A 19942-nucleotide genomic window follows, 5' to 3' on the forward strand; every position below is an offset into this window, starting at 1 on the left:
TTATTTTTATCCCCCCACCACTATTTTTTAAAAATCCTTCCATAACTTCCTAAAAATTTAAGCGCACAAAGTATCCATCCTACTTTCCAAAATCCCCATTGTTCCAAACACCTATAACTGAATCTCCCAGCACCTCTTGAACTTCAAATTTCATCCCCTTGTGCCACACTGTGTTCTTTTCTCTACTTGGAATGGTATACTTTATCTCTTCTTCCTAAAACTATTCATCCTTCAAGTTCAGGGCCTAGTTGAAATATTATATATCTTAACACTTGTATTTATCCCACTGGATGGTGACTATATTTATGCAGCTTGGTGTGTAAGGTCTTTATAGCCTCAGAGCTAGCACGGTTCTGGTACAATAACTATTTTTGTTGAATGCATGAAAATATTCTTTGACTACTGGTTTTATTTCTCTTTCATCTTAAACATAATAAAAAAAAAAACCCTACTAGCATTTAAAAATATATATATTTTATTGATTTTTTACAGAGAGGAAGGGAGAGGGATAGAGAGTTAGAAACATCGATTCAGCTGCCTCCTGCACACTCCCTACTGGGGATGTGCCCGCAACCAAGGTACATGCCCTTGACTGGAATGGAACCTGGGACCCTTCAGTCGGCAGGCCGACACTCTATCCACTGAGCCAAACCGGTTAGGGCTGTTTTTTCTTTTTTAGGCTCTATTTAACAATGAGATAAAGAGTAAAGGCAAAAGGAAGAAAAGAGTACAACTTAAGTCCAACTTTCCTCAAAAGGGCTAAAGTACCTTCAACTCCTACAACATTTATATCCAATATACCATTTACCTGTATACTACCTTGCACAGTTTTGTAATTTTGATAGTTTTATATGTGTTACCAATATGGTTTCCTAAGTTCTTTGATGACAGGGGCATGTTTCATACTTATCACATATTCCTCATACATCCTGTCTGAAGGAATCACAAGGTGTTTTGCTTTAACTAGAAGCTGGTTTGCTTCTTTAGAGTTTAATCACAATGAAAACTTTCTACTTGTAGTCTTCTGGGTTAAATGACTCGTTTAAGCATTAATTTTTTTTAAAAAAATGCAATATTTTATTAATATTTAAAAAGACACTGCAGTCATAAAAAGAACAAATAATTTAATGTACCTTGAGAAGCTTTCACAATACTATTTTTTCTTCTTCTTTCCATCAAAGCAGAAAATGTTCCTACAGCACTTTCCATAATATAAGAATTACTTTTCTGGTGGCTTATACAGGCAACTCAGCACCTGGCACTGTGTTATATGTTCACTAGCACTTGTTGTTGCCATTTTGTATGACCAATTATGTCATTATAGTTGAAAATAAGCAAAAGATCCTATAGGTAACATGTAACCTTAAAAGTAAATAGTATGAAAAATAAAAAATTGACTCTACTAAAAAATGAATGTAGATATATTGCATTAGTGGTATTATATTAACTGAAAGGCTCTAGCCCCAATTTTTACATTTCTTTTTCTCATTGAAAATTGTTGCTGAGTCTTTTGTTGGAGAATAGCAACAATCATGATTTACTTCCAAAACGTTATCATGAAAGTGTTCTAAAAATAATGAAATAAAGCCCTTCCCCCAACTATTCCTGCATATATTTTTTCTTACATTAAGTAACTAGAAATTTCTAATTTACTTTAAAAACCAAAAGATCAGCCTTTGATTAAAAATATGATATATAGACAAATTTGAATTCCGTGAGGGAAGAAAATTCACTTGCTGCCACAGAAGTGTTATGATTTCTAAATTATTACTACTACTGATTCTAGTTAGTATCTGTCCCTAAAAGAAAGAGTCACTTAAGGGAAATGGTTTCAATCTCTGGGAAGTGACTTCTTAGTGGGTAGCAAATCAATTTATTGGGTCATGACCACCATTAATTTTTAATGAAAAAGAATAAAATAGGACATATTAGAGTGTATCACAGTAAGTTGAGGTGAGTGAATGAGTAGGTGAATGTATGACTGAGTTTGTATGAAGGGTCAAGATGTCAAATGGAGTCCCAATAAAAATACTGAACATGACTGTTATTCTTTATTCTTTTCAAGAGATAACAGATTGTGCAAACATGCATTCATGTTACTGATATATTTTCTTTCATAAGATTTCCTCTACACACACTTTAATTACTCTCCTTTCTTCACCTGTTGTACTTGGAGCTCAGTTTTTTTTTTAGTTCCTGATTGTAGATTAAGTTGATAGAATATACTTTGCCTTACATAATTTAACATATTTCAGAAATTTTAATAACCAGGGTGACCATATAACTTATTGTCCAATCCAGGACACTTATGAAAGAGGCACTATTATTTGATTGGAAAAACAGGGCTAGAACAGTGTGTATGGTCATTCTATTAATAACTTAGTAACACTGTGTTCTTAATACTGCCCGTATATAAAGAATATCACTTAATTAAAATATTAAATACAAAAAAGCCAATAGTTAAAAGCCCAAAAGTATTTAATATGAACTATATGGAATTTCTAATTTTAATGAAAATTAAATGTTATTAGACTGCATAAGGAATTAACCGGGAACCAATTTGTATGAGCATGTAAAACAATCTGCAGAGAACAAAACCTGTAAAAGAAGTCTACCACTAGTGCAGTCTATATTAATTGGAATAAATTTTGAATTAGAAGTATGCCTTGAATTTACCATACAGAATATAAAGCAAACCCTTTGGCACTAGTCTCTTTAGACAAAAATCCATTTAAAATAAAAGTAAAACAACTTCATAAAGAATTATTCACAATTGAAGGCACATGGAAATTAAACAATTTATTTGAACCTACCCAATGGATGATAAACTGGGTCAGTTCTGGGCAAAATTTTAATCTGTGAAGTTTATTCTTTTTTGGCAAATTAACTCTGTCCCAAGAATGGCTACCTCTTCCATCTCTTCAATTCCAAAGCTTTACTACTTTCTTCATCATTTCCTTTTACTAAAATTGGGAAGAATGTTACATTTTAATTTGTATTTGTGATCATATAAGTTAGTTTTGATGTTACACAATTCTGGCATTTCAAGTATCTTTTAACTCTTAAGAAAAATAAAAAAGATTTAAGGCGCCCGATTCCCAGTTCTGTGTTCTTTCCACTTCATTTTCATTTTGGCTCTTCCCTTTTCTCAGTTTTCCACAGAGGAAGGGTCCATGAATGATAACCTTCAAAAAATATGCAAAGCCTATATATAGAAACATTTTTATCCTTGGATGAATGAATGCATGTTTCTGGGATGGACCATGGCTTTTATAAAATTCTCAAAGGGGTCAATAACTCCCCCCAAAATTGAGACCCATCATATGAGAAGTATTTGAGTAACCTGACAGATGTGGTTCAGTGGTTGAGTGTCACCCAGGAACCAGGAGGTCAGGGTTCAATTCCAGGTCAGGGCACATGCCTGGGTTGTAGGCTTGATTTCCAGGAGGCAGCCAACCAATGATTCTCTCTCATCATTGATGTTTCTCTCTGTCTCTCTTCCTTCCTGAACTCTTTGAAATCAATAAAATATATATTTAAAAAAAAGAAGTATTTGAGTCACCCTAGTTTTGCAGTGGTTAGAGGGTTGATCTGCGGACCAAAGGGTCAAGGGGTTGAATCCCAGTCAAGGGCAGGCTCGATCCCTGGCCCTGGGTCAGGACACATGCCGGAGGCAACCGATTGATGTCTCTCTCTCACATGGATGTTTCTCTCCCTCCCCATCCTTCCCCCCCTCCCCCCCCACACACACTTTCTTCTAAAAAAATAAAATAAAATAAATCAAAGGAAAAAATATCCTTGGTTAAGGATTAAAAAAAACAACAACCCACAAAAGAAGCATTTGAGTCATTAGTAAATAACTATTTGGGGAAGCAGAGAGGCATCTTTTCAGTCTATTCAGGCCAGTTAGAATATTCCTCCCTCCTCAAAAGGCCACCAGTTCCCATAGAACAGGCCAGAAGCTGGTGGCTTCTAAGAAAATCTGGAATTTTTTATTCTATCACAGGTAACCAAGCAGACCTTTAGCATTTAGTCTAGGTATATCTAAGCTTTTTCTTCAAGAGTAGGCCACATAATTAAAATCTACATGAATGGAGACTGAACTAGGAACACAGATTCTAGGTATTCTTATGGAGGATTTAGTCCTATCAATTTTCCTTTCACACTGTTCCAGTTTTGTGATATAATTGGATTAAGGTAAGGTTTTTTAAAAAATGATTTTGTATTTTATTTCTCAAAACACTATGTACATATTCTTGAAAAATACTGCTTTTTACTCATATGAATTGATGAATCCCTTATAAGACATCTTCTGTCCAGCTTCCCTTATAATAACCAGTGGAACCCTCCAGGACCAAAGGTTGGGACTACTGCTTTATATCAGTGAAACTGGTATTGGGGAAGAGAATAGGCATGTGAAGTTTAAATATAATAGAGAATATTCTCTATTTAGAAAACAAAAACATTTTTGAAGCTGATTTGTTATATTTGTTTTTTAAAATATGTTTTTATTTATTTTAGAGAGGAAGGAAGAGGGATAGAAACATTGATGAGAGACATTCATCGGTTGCCATCTGCACGCCCCCTACTAGGAATCGAGCCCACAACCCGGGCATGGGGACCTCTTGGTTCATAGGTCAATTCTCAAAAAACTTCTCAGTTGGCATGAATAAACAGCAAGGACATCATCTATATAGCTCTACTGGTCAAGAAGACTATAACAATCAGGGGGAAAGTTTCAGAATTTCCAAGAAAATGAAGTATGAGTTTTTTATTTTTCTTAAAAGTGAGTATGGGCTGTGGGAAATACCCCAGACTTTCTTCAGCTTTTCATTTCCCTTCTTTTTATCTTAGGACTGCCAAACACTTTATATTTTTAACACTTCCGACATTTTGGTTAGTATTTAATGATATTTTAAAGACACTAGCCCCTTTTTTCCTGGTGCCCAAAGAAATGTATTCCCATTCATCCTATATTACTTTTTTCTCTAATAATGAAATTTTTTAGACAATAGAATGTTCATTAGAATGCACCCTTGGTCAATGAAGAGTTCCTATCAATTATTTATAAGCAGTTCTTTCTATGTTTTGCAAGATTTCCACATGAGGTAAAAGCATCTTTTAATGGACTATAAAATCTGTACTAATACATCTGACTTGGTGAATATTTGAGTAATGTATCTGAATTGGCAGAATAGAACATTTTCTAAAATCCTCTGAAATCTAATCCAGGCCTAACCATTTTTTGGATCCTTGCTTTTACTAATTAGACTCTTGTTTATTCAGTCTCACCAGAATGCTCCCCACCTTAAACCCAACTTTATTTTAGGATTTTCAATTACTTTCATTCTATATGTGGTAGACAACAGTGATTAAAACAAAGGTCTAGAGTAAGTTAGCCTTGATTTGAATTTCAAATTTGCTATTAATAACTACATAAGCTTGGGCAACTTAAGTTCTCTAAGCCTTGGTGTTTCTGGTAAAACTGAGAGAATTACAGTACATACAATTCATGGTGGTTGTAAAGATAAATGTTATGTATATAAGCTGCGTAGCATAGTGCCTGCCTGACACAACAAGTGTTCGATAAAAGTTAGTGATTATAATAACAATGATGATTTTCTGTTTCTACCGCCTTTTATTTTCACTGCTTTCCTGCCTCTACTGTCTGCAAGCACCGTTCAAGCTTGATGAAGGTAGGAGTAATATAATAAAAACTAAAACCTCACAGTAGGAGTAAAACTCTATTTCCCACCTTTTAATATAAATGGTCAACAGTCATCCCTGGTCATTTGTATATCAAGTCAAATGACAAAGCAAAGCAGCAGAAGAAAGAAATTAGTATGAATACAAGTATTTCTTTGGTAGTAAGAACACACCGGATGTAAGCCATAGGAAGACATGAAAAGAACAAAAAATTGGGAAAACAACAACTAGAAGGCAGAAAGCAAGAGAAATAAAAAGACTGGAAAGAGAATTTTAGGTGAAAGGATTAATGTAGATATATTTAGTAAAGATAGTATATTTTAAGATGTAAGAGAAATGGGATTTGCTAAAGCAGAGTAGCTTGAAAAGCTACAAATGAAAAGAGCAACACATTTTGTAGTGTAAGCAGCAGTACTATACATGAGTAAGCTAATAAAAATTTCACAAACTAGCAATATGAAGAGGTATCTGCTAACCAACCAAAAATAACACAGAAATGTGCATGTTAACATTTATGTGGATAGCTATATTTATTTATCCTAAAGACAGTGCAGGGGCATTAAAAGAAAAATCTATTCAATTGTTAATATGGGCCATTACTAAGGCCTGCCCCTTTAAAGATTTTATCTATAGACTAATAAAAACTCATTAGTTTGCTTAGTTTTCTAATCAAGATACATAGTTGAAATTTCATTTCTTATCTAATAAAACATTTCCCCAAGCTAGAATTTAACCAAAAAGAATCTATTAACAAAAATAAATTTAAGAGTCAAAAGTAGTATAATTTAATGATCAATGGGAATAATATATACTCAAAAGTTCCACCCCTCTGTTGGGTGGTATTTTTCCCCTAAGTCAATAAGAGCCAAAAACAAAACAAAACAAAACAAACCCCCCAAAAAAGTTGTTTAAACTTATATCTGACAGTTTACAAGTTGCCAAAATTTAATGCGTATTCAGACTCAACTGCTGCGTACCAAAGAAAGCCACAAATATCATCTAAATTAGCACCAGTCTGTTGAGAAAAAAAGTTCATTTATCAAACAGACTTGCTGTGTTATCTGTTCAAACATACCTGTACCAGTCAAAAGTCCAGCACTCTTCTTTCGTACATAAGCGCGTAAGTGGTTGGACAGGCTAACAGCACTTGTAAACGTCGTATTGCAATGCACACATGTTTTAAGCTTCACAGGCATACCTATCATTCAAAAGAAAACTATAATCCAGTTCTCACTTCAGAAAGTGAAATTTTCTTAGCTAGAAGTGTGAAGAAAAGTAGCACAATATGGATGGTTTAAAAAGCGTTCACTGAATTAGCTTAAGGAGAGGAAATTCAGTTAATTATTATTAGTTTGTAGTTAGTATTTAGAGCCAACCCATGCTCTTAGGAAAGGTGGAAGAGAAGTGTCTTGAACCTTGGAATTTCTCTAGACTTTTTTTTCTCTAGGAATTTCTACTATCACTTTCTTGCAGATTTCTGCGTTAATGCAGATCATTTCCTAAACCTAAAATACAATCCTGTGATTTGGATAGCCTAGCTCTGTTGAGAAGTTTCAAAGCTCACAGCATTATCAATTTAAAAAAAATAAAAGTTTAGTTAACGAAGTGGTAATTGAAGTGTTTTACCCACAAAACCATAAAAGGCTCAATACTAAATTAGGCTTTCTAATGAACGCTGAGTAAAAAGGTTGTAAAACCCACCACTGAATAGCTGTTAGACACAACATTTTATTCAGGGCATTTTATTTTCATTGTTCTGTGCAATCAATATTGGAAGTTAATGATTTGAAGTTTTTTGCTAAATTCTTTGTGTTAAATAAATGATCAACAAACTAATATCTTAGTCATCACAGGAAAGAAAACATGTTGAAACAGTAAGAAATCCCTAATTTCTCAGACAACTCTCATTCTCCCAACACATTTCAATTGGTATCTTCAACATTATGATAGCCACAATTATGCTTTATCTCTCTGAAGTGTACTACAACTTGGTTAACACAATTAACAGAAGCCCATACAAGATAAACTATTTTTCAGACCACTTACAGAGCAAGGTAATCTTTCCTTAAATCAAAACTGCCTTACAAATATTTGGGATGTCCCAATGTCTGCCCAAAGTAAACAAATCAACAATTCAGTAATGTTATTCAGTATTAACCCACTGACCAACTTTTACCTTAAACACATTCAACTCAGGGCTAAAATGATGAGACTATCTAAGTTAATCTTCAACATTCTTAACCTCCAAAAGAAACCTATAAAGACACAAAATTTTTCTAGTCTAAAAGTATAAACCAGACTTAGCAATACCAAATAAAGTTTGGGTACTTTATCTACCACATCATTTGCCAACATATACAAAATACTCCTTTGAAAATGAAAAAACTATTGATGCACAAGCACTACACTAAACCATCTGTTCTGTTCCATTAGAACACTATTGTAAAAACTAAAGCTCCAAACAAATGTTTCATACAACAGTTCTCCTAAACCAAACTATCCCACGGTACAATGAGAAACTGGAAAGGGAGAGGTTTCTTTCAGTTCGTTACAACACACAACAGACACCAACCCACGCAGTTGAAAGGGTTTGTTTTGTTTTCACTTTGTACCACTGGCAAAAAAATGAAAGGTTTTGCCTTTTGGGTAATGTTATGCTTTTGAATGTCAACCTCCCATCCATAGAACCATGCCCCAGTTACAGCAAATTTTATTTTTACAGATCAGCTTTTTGTTTTTGCTTTTGTTCTCACCTTACATTTTGACCAAGAAATGAGGCACAGAGAATTCAGTACTGGTGAGCATCAACTGATGATTTTTATAGAAGTAACAGTATAACCAATTTCTGCTCTGCAAAAAAAGCAGCTTGAGAAGATTCAAAGAAAGTATTTTCTATAAATATTCCAATAAAATAAGCATAAGTAAATTGTTTAAATTATATAAAATAGTCATAAATGTCCTCTTACCTGAGTGCATAGTCAAGTCTATTTTTTGTGGATGATACATCAACGAACTATCTTCATTTAAGGGAAGTACACATTTCTGAACAAATCTCTTTCTTGCAGTTTGATTATGGATCTTTTGAGGAAAGACAGCAGAACTCCTTTCTTCCCCCATCCTTTTATTTTTAAGCAGTTCTATCAATGTAAGAGACTGATTCCTTTTTCCACTGGGCAGTTCTGGTTTTTTTTCATCATATTCATTTAAGAAACTCAGCCCTTCTTCCTCTGATGCAGACACTGATAAAGCTTCAGTCTTTAGGCCATTATGGTATGCTTCAAGAGGTATAACATTTTGAGATAGAAAGTCATCATCACTTGATACAAGTTTTTGAGCTACAAATGGTCTGGGAATAATACGACGACTGTTCAATGCCTTTAAGATTTTTTCATATTTGTCTTCATTTTGCATCATCTCATTCAGAACACAGATTGGAGATTTGTGAGCATCCCATTTGGTCTTTCCAAGTCTTTTCAGGTGGCCTCTAACATGATTTGATAATCCAATTTTAGTATCAAACCAACCTCCACAGAGCTGACAAGTGTGTTCAGAAGTGGTTTCAGACTTCTCTATAGCTAAAAAAAATTTTTTAAGAGTAATATCAGAATTTTTTATAAACTGACCATCTTAAAGCCAATTAACTCTGAAATATGAAATTATGTGATGCTGATAAAATTATGTGACTTTGAGCAAAACTTTTAAATCCTTTGAATTTGAATACAGACATATTAGCCCAAAGTATCTATAGGAAAACTTACCTTTTCTAACTCGCTTAACAGGTGTCCCTGTGCCAGTTCGTTTGAAATGTTGCATTTTGTCACTGGTGGCTATTTGTTCTGGTGATACAACATGACGGGCTTCATAGCTTAATCCTGCTCTATGAAGATGTCCCCGAACATGATTAGACAATCCAACACCTGTTTCAAATGTTGCTGGGCAGTAAGGACATGATTTCTTCTCAAGAGACAAATCACTCCAATGAAAAACAGAACTATGCTTTGACAATGAAGTTTCTGCATTTTCTAAATGCTGAGAATCGTGTATGTCATGCAAAAAGTTATTAGTTCCGGCATCTTCATAATATTCAAAATAAAAGCCATCATTTTGATCATAACTAAGTGTAGCATTTTCTCCAGGCTCTTGACCTTCCACTTTGCTTTTAAATAGAGGGAATAAATTTACATGTTCTTGATTAATACCATTATAAGTTTCATCTTCTATAGCCTGTGTAGTGTAGTCACCTAACTCAACGTTATCCCAGGAACTTTCATCTTCTGTTTCATAGCTATCTTTCTTTTCAGCAGAATTAAGTTTCTGCAAAACAACAACAGTCATTTTATGCAAGAAATCTGGATAGCTATCTAAGTCTTCCCCTCCAGCAGAACTTCCCTTCTTAGATTCCCTAACTGCTCTCTTTGCCGATACACGCCTGCGGTCTTTGAAGCTTTCAGGCTTTTTGGTGTTAGAGTTGTGAGAGTCTGAAATAAAACTATTGTTGTGAGAATTACTTGATGATGAAAACAGATGTAAAGAATTTAATGAACCAGCTTCTTCTTTTTTGAAATGCAGAGGATATGATTCACCTGATTTTTTGGTCATCCTGTAGTTTGCATATTTGTGTCTATATAAATAGTTGCTATTTGCCTTAGCATTAGATTTTTCTTTTGCTGCTTGGTGGAAATACTTAGGTTTTTGGTCAATGCTGCTTTTAATCATTACAGTCTTATGAGAATTGTTTTGATTGCACACATTTACAACACCTGACTGGGCGATGCTTTTCCGAGCTTTTTGTATTCTGTGTGGCCGCTTATGTAATTTTGAAAAATTACTTGATTGTGAGGATGACCCATATGTTCGCTTTACATCTTGTTTTAAAGCAGAGTTCTTTGGAAATGTGGCTGACTGTTGCTTGCTTAATGGTTTAGTGCTCTCATTGTCTTCAGGTTCTTCAAGGATGTTACTTTTTCTTTTACCAAGTCCAAGAGCACGACCAAATGAATCAACACATGATGATGAATGCAAGTACTCCATGTGTTTTTTCAAAATACTTCTGGCTGAAGTAGTAAAAGGACACATCTTACATACATAGGCAGCTGATTTTTTGGATGATCCTGTAACAGAGTCTTTCATGAAAGACTTTTTTTGCATTTTTCTCTGGGCTACATCAGAACTGACAATAGGGCATTTTACCACTGCTCCATGGGCAATGCCTCGATGGCATTCCAATTCATTTTCTGTAACTGCCATGAAGTTACATTCTTCGCAGCAGTAGTACCTTTTATCTTTTTCGTGGGTTTTAGCATGTTGCACAAATGTTTTAGGGCAATTGGTACCAAACACACACTGAGGGCATTGTAATCGTGCACTTCTTCCTTCATCCTGAAGCTCTTTCAATTCACGAATTTCCTCCATCAACTTCTGTCTTCTTTCTTGGTGAATAATCATATGCTTTAGAAGTGAGTTCCGATCTCGAAATGTCCGCCCACATTCCCTACAAGCATATGGCCTTGGGACATTAAGATGGCGAAAGTGACTATTTCCATCTAAATGATACATCATATGTCTGTGGAGGTGTTTTTTCTCCCTAAAATTCACATTGCACTTTGTACAGGGGTAGAATGATGGCTCTTCGGTGCTGAAAGTAGCAGGTGACTCGGAATCATTTTCTTCACATTTTTTTTTTAAGGTACTTGAAAGAAAAGTGCTAGTATGAACAGATGAACTGTCTTCTCCACACTTATCAGGATTATAAATTAGATGTTGAAAAGCATCCACAGATTCCACATCTTCATCAGCTGATTCAGGCTTCACTTTTGATAATGCATATTTCTGTGAGTCTATTGCTTGCAGTCCTTCATTCTGTTCCAGAAAGTCTACTTCTAGCATCTTTGACTTAATGGGTATACAATTAGAATCACTAAAGCAATCCTCAGTATAACGAGTTATCTTGCTTACATCCATTTTTCGCTTTCTCTTTTTTTCTAGACCAACTTTAGAATGAACTGGAGCTTTATCCACTGTCTCTTCATTAGTCATAAGAAATTGAATGAACTCTTTTTGGGGGTCCCAGTTTGTATCATTTTCTGACCTAAATTCATCTGTACCTGAGGAAATGCCTGTTAATGTATTGACACAATCATCTTTTACCAATAAATCTTCACTATCCTCACCCACCTCTACTTGATTTATTAAAGTGCTATCTGACTTTATACTACTCCCTACTGAATTCTGAATGTCACAACCAACTGAAGCAGAGGTAGGTAGTTTTTTAATGGAATGGGTTGAATTCTTAGCATGTGGTACATCTGATAACAAAAACAAAACTTGGTGTTGACTTGCTTTCTGTGGTGTAGACAGCTGAAGATCAGCTGCCAACTTTGAAGTTGAACAAGATTCTGTTGTTGGCTGATCCACAGGCTGTCCAGTGGTTAATGAAACACTGCCTTTATTCATATTGGAAGTCTTAGTTATGGAGGAGTGTGAAACTGGTCCATTAACAGCAGCTCCTTTAGGCAAGATAAAGTTTTCACTAGAAACAGTAGGAGCACCAGCATGTATAAATAGAGCAGACTGGCCTCCACTTAAGGCTTTTTCTGATTTGTCCTTCGACAGTTCTTCAGGCAGAGTGAACGTGCTACTATTCTGAAATGTCTGACAATCTCTTGGTTTATGAACTCCACTCTCTTTGTCTGAGATAAAATTGTTGTCATCTAGGAGTTCTTCTTTAGCACCAGTAATATCGGTGTTTATCTTCAAATCATCCATATTGTTGGCAAGCCATTTAACACATTTAGTCTAGAAAATGGAAAAAAAAGATTTAGATTTGCATGAAAAAATACTATTAGAATGTATGGAGAGTTGAAAGTACACTTTTATTAGCTTAATTATACTCTTTATATTGAAATCCTAAAATTTTCCTAAGAATAAAGTAATACTTAAAAAGATAGAAAGACTTTAAAAGTGTCTCAAAGATTAATTTTTTCTTTGTGCTCAGCAACAACTCAATACCACATATATCCAAAATCTCTAGGAAAAAGCAACATAAACACATATAAAGACACACACATGATATAAATAAATACGCGACAGGTGAAAAAAAACTTTAAAATCTCATTTATAGATTGCTAATAAAAAGAAAATTATCTTACTTAAGTAGGTTTATTAGGGACAGTCCCTCTATACTAGAGAATAATGTAAATTGTTAAATACTGCAGAGAAGCTTTGTCACTTAAGAGTTCATTCCTGAAGGAAGGTAAAAAGACACCGTTCAGTAAAAAAACTTGCTATCGACATCAATGGCTAATGTATCTAACAATTTTTTTAAAATTTAAGGCTGTTTTGCTCTCAATGTTTCATTCTCCTAAAATTCTTATTTAAAAATGTCTTATTCACAGGGTTTTGTTCATTCCATACATAAATTACCCTTAGTTCTAAAAGTTAAAATTAATAAAATTTTATGTAACTTTAAATTTTCATAACCTGAGCCCCAAAATTCTAGGCATTCCCTAAAGGCAGTTATCTCATTTGTCATCTGACAGTCTACGGCAATGGCCTAAAACTTTTAATCTGAAACATTGTATGTTACGATTTTAGGTTACTTCATATTAAAATGTAGATTAAAAAATTTTAGACATTTTTGACAATAGAAGTAATCTTTATGAGAAGACAGAATATTTTTTAAAAGACTGCTGAAAGTTTAGGAGACATAAATACATACCATGGCTGTAATTACTGCCCCTACTATTAAGAGTTCCCTTACACTCTGCTCTTACTCTGCACTTAGAAATGGCCACATTATACAGGGATTGTCTTTTTAAAAGAATATAAGTTCTTAGAAGGCAGGGACTGTGACCTAGTGATATTCATGTCTCTGAAACCTAACACAGCACTTGGTATAGGTATAGGTCCTTAGGCAGAATTCGTTGAATAAAGGAATAGTGTTGAATGAATAAAAACACAACTGCAAAACCAAAGCAAAAGCTCCTAAAGTATAGAAAAACAAAAGTTTTCTTTCTATGAAATCCGGGTTGCCTGTTTAAATAATGCCAATTTCATCATGGTCCTGATTTCCTGACTCACCTATTATATAGCAAGGCCTTCAAAATATCCAATAATCCTCAAGTACAACTTAAAGAACCCGCTATTTGGCAACCCTAGGTATTAACTATTTGAAGTACTGGCATAAAATCCCATATTTCTTTTCATTTTGTACACAGTAGTAAGTACAGTTCATTCATTCTCCAAATGTTTATTGAGCTTTTACTACATGCCAAGCATTGCTCTAGTATTAAGGATACATTTGTAAACAAGACAGACTAGGTTCCTCCTCTCAGATAAAGAATAAAACCTTCCATTTTTATAGTATTTTAAATTGGTATAACGAGTAATAGCACTTTAAGACAGCAGGAAGTTACAATCCAAAAATTAGAAATAAAACATTTTCAATAAAGTTTATTGTTTCTAATATCTTCTAGGTTACCAATTTTGGAAAAACATTAAGTTTAATTCAAAAATAAAAAAAATTTTCTAATTACCTCTTTATTTCAGAACTTGGAACAAGCACTTATAAATACAACCTTATCTTATGAACAGATGTGTTCTTTCATACAACATACATTACAAATATCTTTCTTTGGCATTATTATTTATACCAACAATCATTTTTCCACCCCTCATAGGTCTTAGAATTCTGTTCTGAGACTGGCAAACTTCCAAATTAATAAAAACAGACTTTCAATAAGATCATATTCAATGATATCACCCCAAAATGGTGCTAATGCAGCACCCAGCAGGAGTCTGTTCATCACATACACAGAAGTTAAAAATGGGCAGCACATAAACGTGTTAGGATAGAGTGTGCAAATGTCAGTGAAAAGAAAAGCAAACACTGATGATATACTATTTATCCATTCCTGATATTTCTCATTACATTTGGTATGAAAAGTCAAATGCCCAAATAGGAACAATTTTACATAAATCTAAAATGGACAACAAAATTTTTAAAACGAGACTGAAAAACACTTACTTTTTGTTACTACTTGTTATAATCACAGAGATAGACAAATATATGCTCAGTCAATTTGAAAGCCTATATTAGCTTTTCTCAACAGGAAGCAACGTTGCTAACGAAGTGGTAAATTCAGTGTTAATGAGTGGCTTCACTGTTACCACCTCAGAGGTAAAACCTTCCATGTTCCATGTTCTACCCATCTGTTCTGGTGTTAGAGGTTCAGAGATAGAACAGACGTTTCCCATTTAAAGCAACTTCATTGGTAACCCCTGAACAGCAGGGTGACAAACTACATTCATGTCGGCTTGAAGACTGCATCCTCATTACCAGAATGGCTTTATAAGAGCCTTACCTAAGTTCACATTCTGAAGATACCAAACTGTTTTGCTCAAAAACATAAAAAGAATATATGTACATAACAGATCTTTTCTTTACAAAATACATCTAGCAAACAGAAAAACGAAAGATCAAATTAAATATTAAAAAAATAAAATGAGGCCTTTAACAATCAAAGTTTTACTTCACACCTATATAATGAAATACACGACTTGCCCCAAACTAATGATTGTCAATCTCTACTCAAAAACAGAGAAGTTACTCTTTTTCCGAATTTTTATTATTAATACACAAATATTAAAAATCTACTCCATCAGTTAAATAAGAGGTTATAAGCACTTCACTCACTAAGCTGGTATTTTAGCAACAATGAACAATTTTCCTGTTTTAATTTTCAGAATTTATTTTAACTGAAAATGTTCAAAATACATTTTTAATAATATTCAAGACTCAGCTGTTGCATCGAGATACAATGCAAAACAATGGATCATCAAAATATGTTGTACTGAATGGATCTAGAATTTTAACATAAAAATTATTTCCCTACATTTATGGCTGATTATGTGACATCCAGGCAAGAAAGCATTTGACCTGTAAGCTGATTTCACACTGTCTCATATAGCTTTTCCAACTGTCTTTACATAGTCAAATATACATAACAGAGCCACCAACACCATTTTATGTTAATATTAAGTAGGGGATATACTTGAAGATAGGTATTATTCATTAAGTTTAAAAAAGGGAAACTAATAAATTAATAAACAAACTAATGTTATATACTGTTAGGAACCCCTAAATTTCAATGAATTTGCTGTGTCACTGTGTCCTTCGTGTAATCACATAATCATAGAATTTTTCTTTTTACTGAATTTTAAAATGTTCTTTTAGAAAACTCACACTTTATAAAAAGCTGTAAATGGAATTTTAAATCTACATAAAACATATTTCACTGTCTAGAAAACCATAATGAGTTCTACAGCTATAACTGCCTGTAGTTATATACTGTGAGCATTAAAAAAAAGCACAAAGGTCAGATCTGTCTTCAAGATGACAGATCATCACTTATATGCCTGAAGCTAGACTTATTGTCTCAGAAATTTCAAACATCAGTATTTTTGCAAACTATCAGCACTTGCTATAACACCCTCACTACACTACATCTTGAGGTTACTATAGAAGAAATGAGGTGATAATTGCATATTAACATAATTATTCTGTAATCCCTCTGAGCAAGCTTTCTAGGTCACTCAGTAATTCAGATTATATACAATCTTCCTGTCATCTAATCTATGCTGTCCACTTTCTGTTCATGAATAATTCTTTTTCTGATAGAAAATAAGCTTAATTTCATTCTTTTATGTACATTATTAATTGTATTTATTGCAAGTAGGTTAATATTTTGTGGGTACTTATTACATTATGCCAACCTTTGTCATGCAGTATAATTTCACACAAAAATATAGTACAATTTGTCATTGTTCTATATTAGTTCATTAAAAACTATATTGTACAGCTATAAATAAATTATAATGTTGCCCACTAGTTGAGTTACAGTTAGGATTTGTCAAAATTTCACAAATCCTATGTCCATTTAAATTATCCTTGAGAACACATGACAACTTCAATTAATCATATATGCAACTGGGTTAAGAAGAGAAAGCCATTCACAACTGTTATTCTAATTACAAAACAAACCTTAACTGAAATACTATATCTAAGATTATCATAGTATTTAGGCCTATATTATACACAATGTACAAATGTATACCTACTTCTCATCTAGTTTATAATGCAAGTGAAGAAGAGTATACTGTATATCCATATCATCCAGGTAGTACCTTACTATGGATGTATATTGAGGCGAAACACTAAAAAAATACAAAACATTCCTAAGAGTTCTAGCATGCCACATGATGAAATAAGGAGAAAACTTGGTATGCTTAGCCTAACAATTAGTCCATACAATTAACAATCTTCGGAGTACAGAAGGAAGAATACATAATAATGTGTTTGAATCATAAAGATGTAGATTTCATCCCAAGAATAAGAAAAACTAGAAACAGGAATAATTCAGTATTACAAAGGGCTGTCTTACACCATTGTGGACTGAATGGCTCAGCATGTTGAACTATTTGTTAGGAACAATGCAGAAGGGAATATGGCATTGGAGATTGGATAAAATAATTTTTAAGGCCCTTCCTCATATGTAGTATATATTTAATGTTTGCGTACTACATTATTAACATTTAACATTATTTGAAATAATGAGCTAAAAACAGAAGTGAAATATACTATTGGATTTTAAAAATATTCTCTAAATTCAAAATTACCTGAAATAAGCCTTTAGTCAACCTGTAACATGTTAATAAGCTGATTCTTGAACAAGGAGAAGTATGGCACCAAATGACTAACACGCTGAGGACACAGAGCTCATTAAACAATTGAACTGCTAACAAGTTTTTACTTATTACATGTACAATTTTGTATTTCATTTATAAAACCAGAAATATTTTTATCGTGAACTGAAATAGTTACAAAATTTCACCCAAACTTATACAAGATATTATATAATATTTAGAACATGCAAGTACTTATTAATAATCAAATGTATAGCTCTATTCAAGCAAATATGACTTAAAAAATTTTCTTTCAGGTTTACTCATAGGAAGAGAGAATGATGGCAAAGTTAAGAGTAGCAATTTTGAACCATAAGAGAATTACAAAATGCATGATTTTAAAAAATATATATTTTTATTGATTTCAGGGAGGAAGGGAGAGGGAGAGAAAGATAGAAACATCAATGATGAGAGAGAATCATTGATTGGCTGCCTCCTGCACGGCCCCACCACTGGGGATCGAGCCTGCAGCCCAAGCATGTGTCCTTGACCGGAATCGAACCTGGGACCCTTCAGTCCACAGGCTGACACTCTATCCACTGAGCCAAACCAGCTAGGGCATGATTTTCAATTTATTCAACCCATAAAATCAAAACGTTATCAATAATACACTATTATTTAATAAAAGGAAATACAGCACATTTAAAATTGAGATTACAGGGAAATTTTTAATTATTCTTAACACTAATCAAATGGTAACGCTGGCAGGTTTTTTAACTGAGGAAGACCATACAAGATACATATGTATGAAAAATTGCTATCAATAAAAAGTAACACATTTTGTCCCCAGTGAGTAACAAGAATTATATATTCTATAGTTCAGAGAAGGTAGAAGATAGTATAAAATACCATGGCTAAGGAAAGCCTCACAGAAAAGAGAGGGTTTGGGCTAAATTTTATTCTGCAGTGCCAAGAGACTCTTTGGAGGTAGACATGCCTGGGTCTGAAAAATGGTTCCATAACTTTTAGCTTGGGGTAAAGTTACTCCACTTTCCTTAAATTTCCATGGCTTTATCAATAAAATAAGGGTAAAGTCTACTTATAAGATTGTGATGATTAAATAAAACAATATAAATAAAGCAAGTAGCACAGGGCCTGGCATTTAGTAATTACTCATTATGTGTTAATTCTCTATGACCCTTGCCATTAACTTATTTCATTTATGGAACGATGACAGTGAATTCATGTACTGTTCCTACTGATGGAGGCCCTTACAAGCAGAAATTTATTCTGGGAGGAGATACCTGGGACTTTATACTACTCCTGGGGTATAATAAACAGGATAAATGGGCAGAAGCTAAAGAGTTAGAAGAAGCAGCGTATCTTAAAGAGTTCCTGAGGCTAGAATAATAACACTCTTGTGGGGATAAAGCAGGGCTTCAGTGAAATAATCCTATACAGTAGGTCCTTGGGTTATGTCGGAGATCCGTTCCTATGGTGCCATGTAACGCGATTTTCACCGTAAGTTGGAACCCACCTACATAAGCACCTACGTCACTCACATGGAGCACATACACAGCAGCAATGAAATGAAATAGTAAAAAAAAATTTAAAAGAAAGATAATAATTCCTGACCTTTACTTGTGGTAAATAAATAAAAACATAATGCACATATGTACATACGTCGAAATGATGGAACGTTTTTTATAAATAAATGGTGGGAGATAGTGACGTAACCACGAAACGACGTGCATCGAGTCCGACGTAACCCAAGGACTGCCTGTATAATAAAAGCCCAATATGCTAAGTGGCTGACCATCCGACTCTATGACCAGTTGCTATGACGCACACTGACCACCAGTGGGCAGATGCTCTGACCGGTAGGTTAGCTTGCTGCTAGGGTCCGGCAGATCAGGACTGGGCGAGACAGGTCAGACACACCCTGTAGCTCTCCTGCGGTCCTTCCCCAGCTGGCCAACCGGTCCTGATTGGCTCCAATCAGATTGGGCAAGACGGGCCGGACATGCCCTGGAGTCCTCCTGAGGTCCCTCCACAGCCCGATCATGCACTGGTGGGGTCCCTCGGAGAGCTGGTTTTGGCCCGATCCCCGCAGGCCAGGCTGAGGGACCCCACTGGTGCACGAATTCGTGGACTGGGCCTCTAGTCTATATATATAAAAGCCTAAGCGACCGAATGACTGGAATGACCGGTCGCTATGACACGCACTGACCACCAGGGGGCAGATGCTCAACGCAGGAGCTAACCCCTGGTGGTCAGTGTGCTCCCACAGCAGGAGCACCGCTCAGCTGAGACCCATCCCAGGCAGCCCACCAGCCCGCCAGCAGCTACTCACTCCCTCAGTAGTCCTTCAGGTCCAATCTCCGGAGAACGGACCAGGCACTGACGGACCAATGCCGCCGGCACAATACCAACAGCACCATTGGCCTCCTGGAAGTTGGCCTCAGGCACCGCAGCTGCTTCCCCTCCCTAGATGTTCTGCAAGGAAGAAACAATATAAAAGTGGCCGCCAGGTGGCTCCCGACAACTGGCGTGA

At 34.8% G+C, this 19942-nt stretch overlaps 1 protein-coding gene across 1 annotated transcript in view; it reads right to left on the reverse strand.

The window, feature by feature from the left end:
• ZNF644 (zinc finger protein 644) overlaps positions 1 to 19942 on the reverse strand; it is a 143889-nt gene that overhangs the window by 17579 nt on the left and 106368 nt on the right. Inside the window, 4 exon segments of the mRNA XM_080654335.1 lie at positions 6782 to 6904; positions 8673 to 9281; positions 9465 to 12482; positions 12485 to 12501. Of these exon segments, the coding sequence (XP_080510461.1) occupies positions 6782 to 6904; positions 8673 to 9281; positions 9465 to 12482; positions 12485 to 12501 (3767 nt within the window).

The sequence above is a fragment of the Plecotus auritus genome, assembly GCF_963455305.1.
Source record: "Plecotus auritus genome assembly, chromosome: 2".
NCBI lineage: Eukaryota > Metazoa > Chordata > Mammalia > Chiroptera > Vespertilionidae > Plecotus > Plecotus auritus.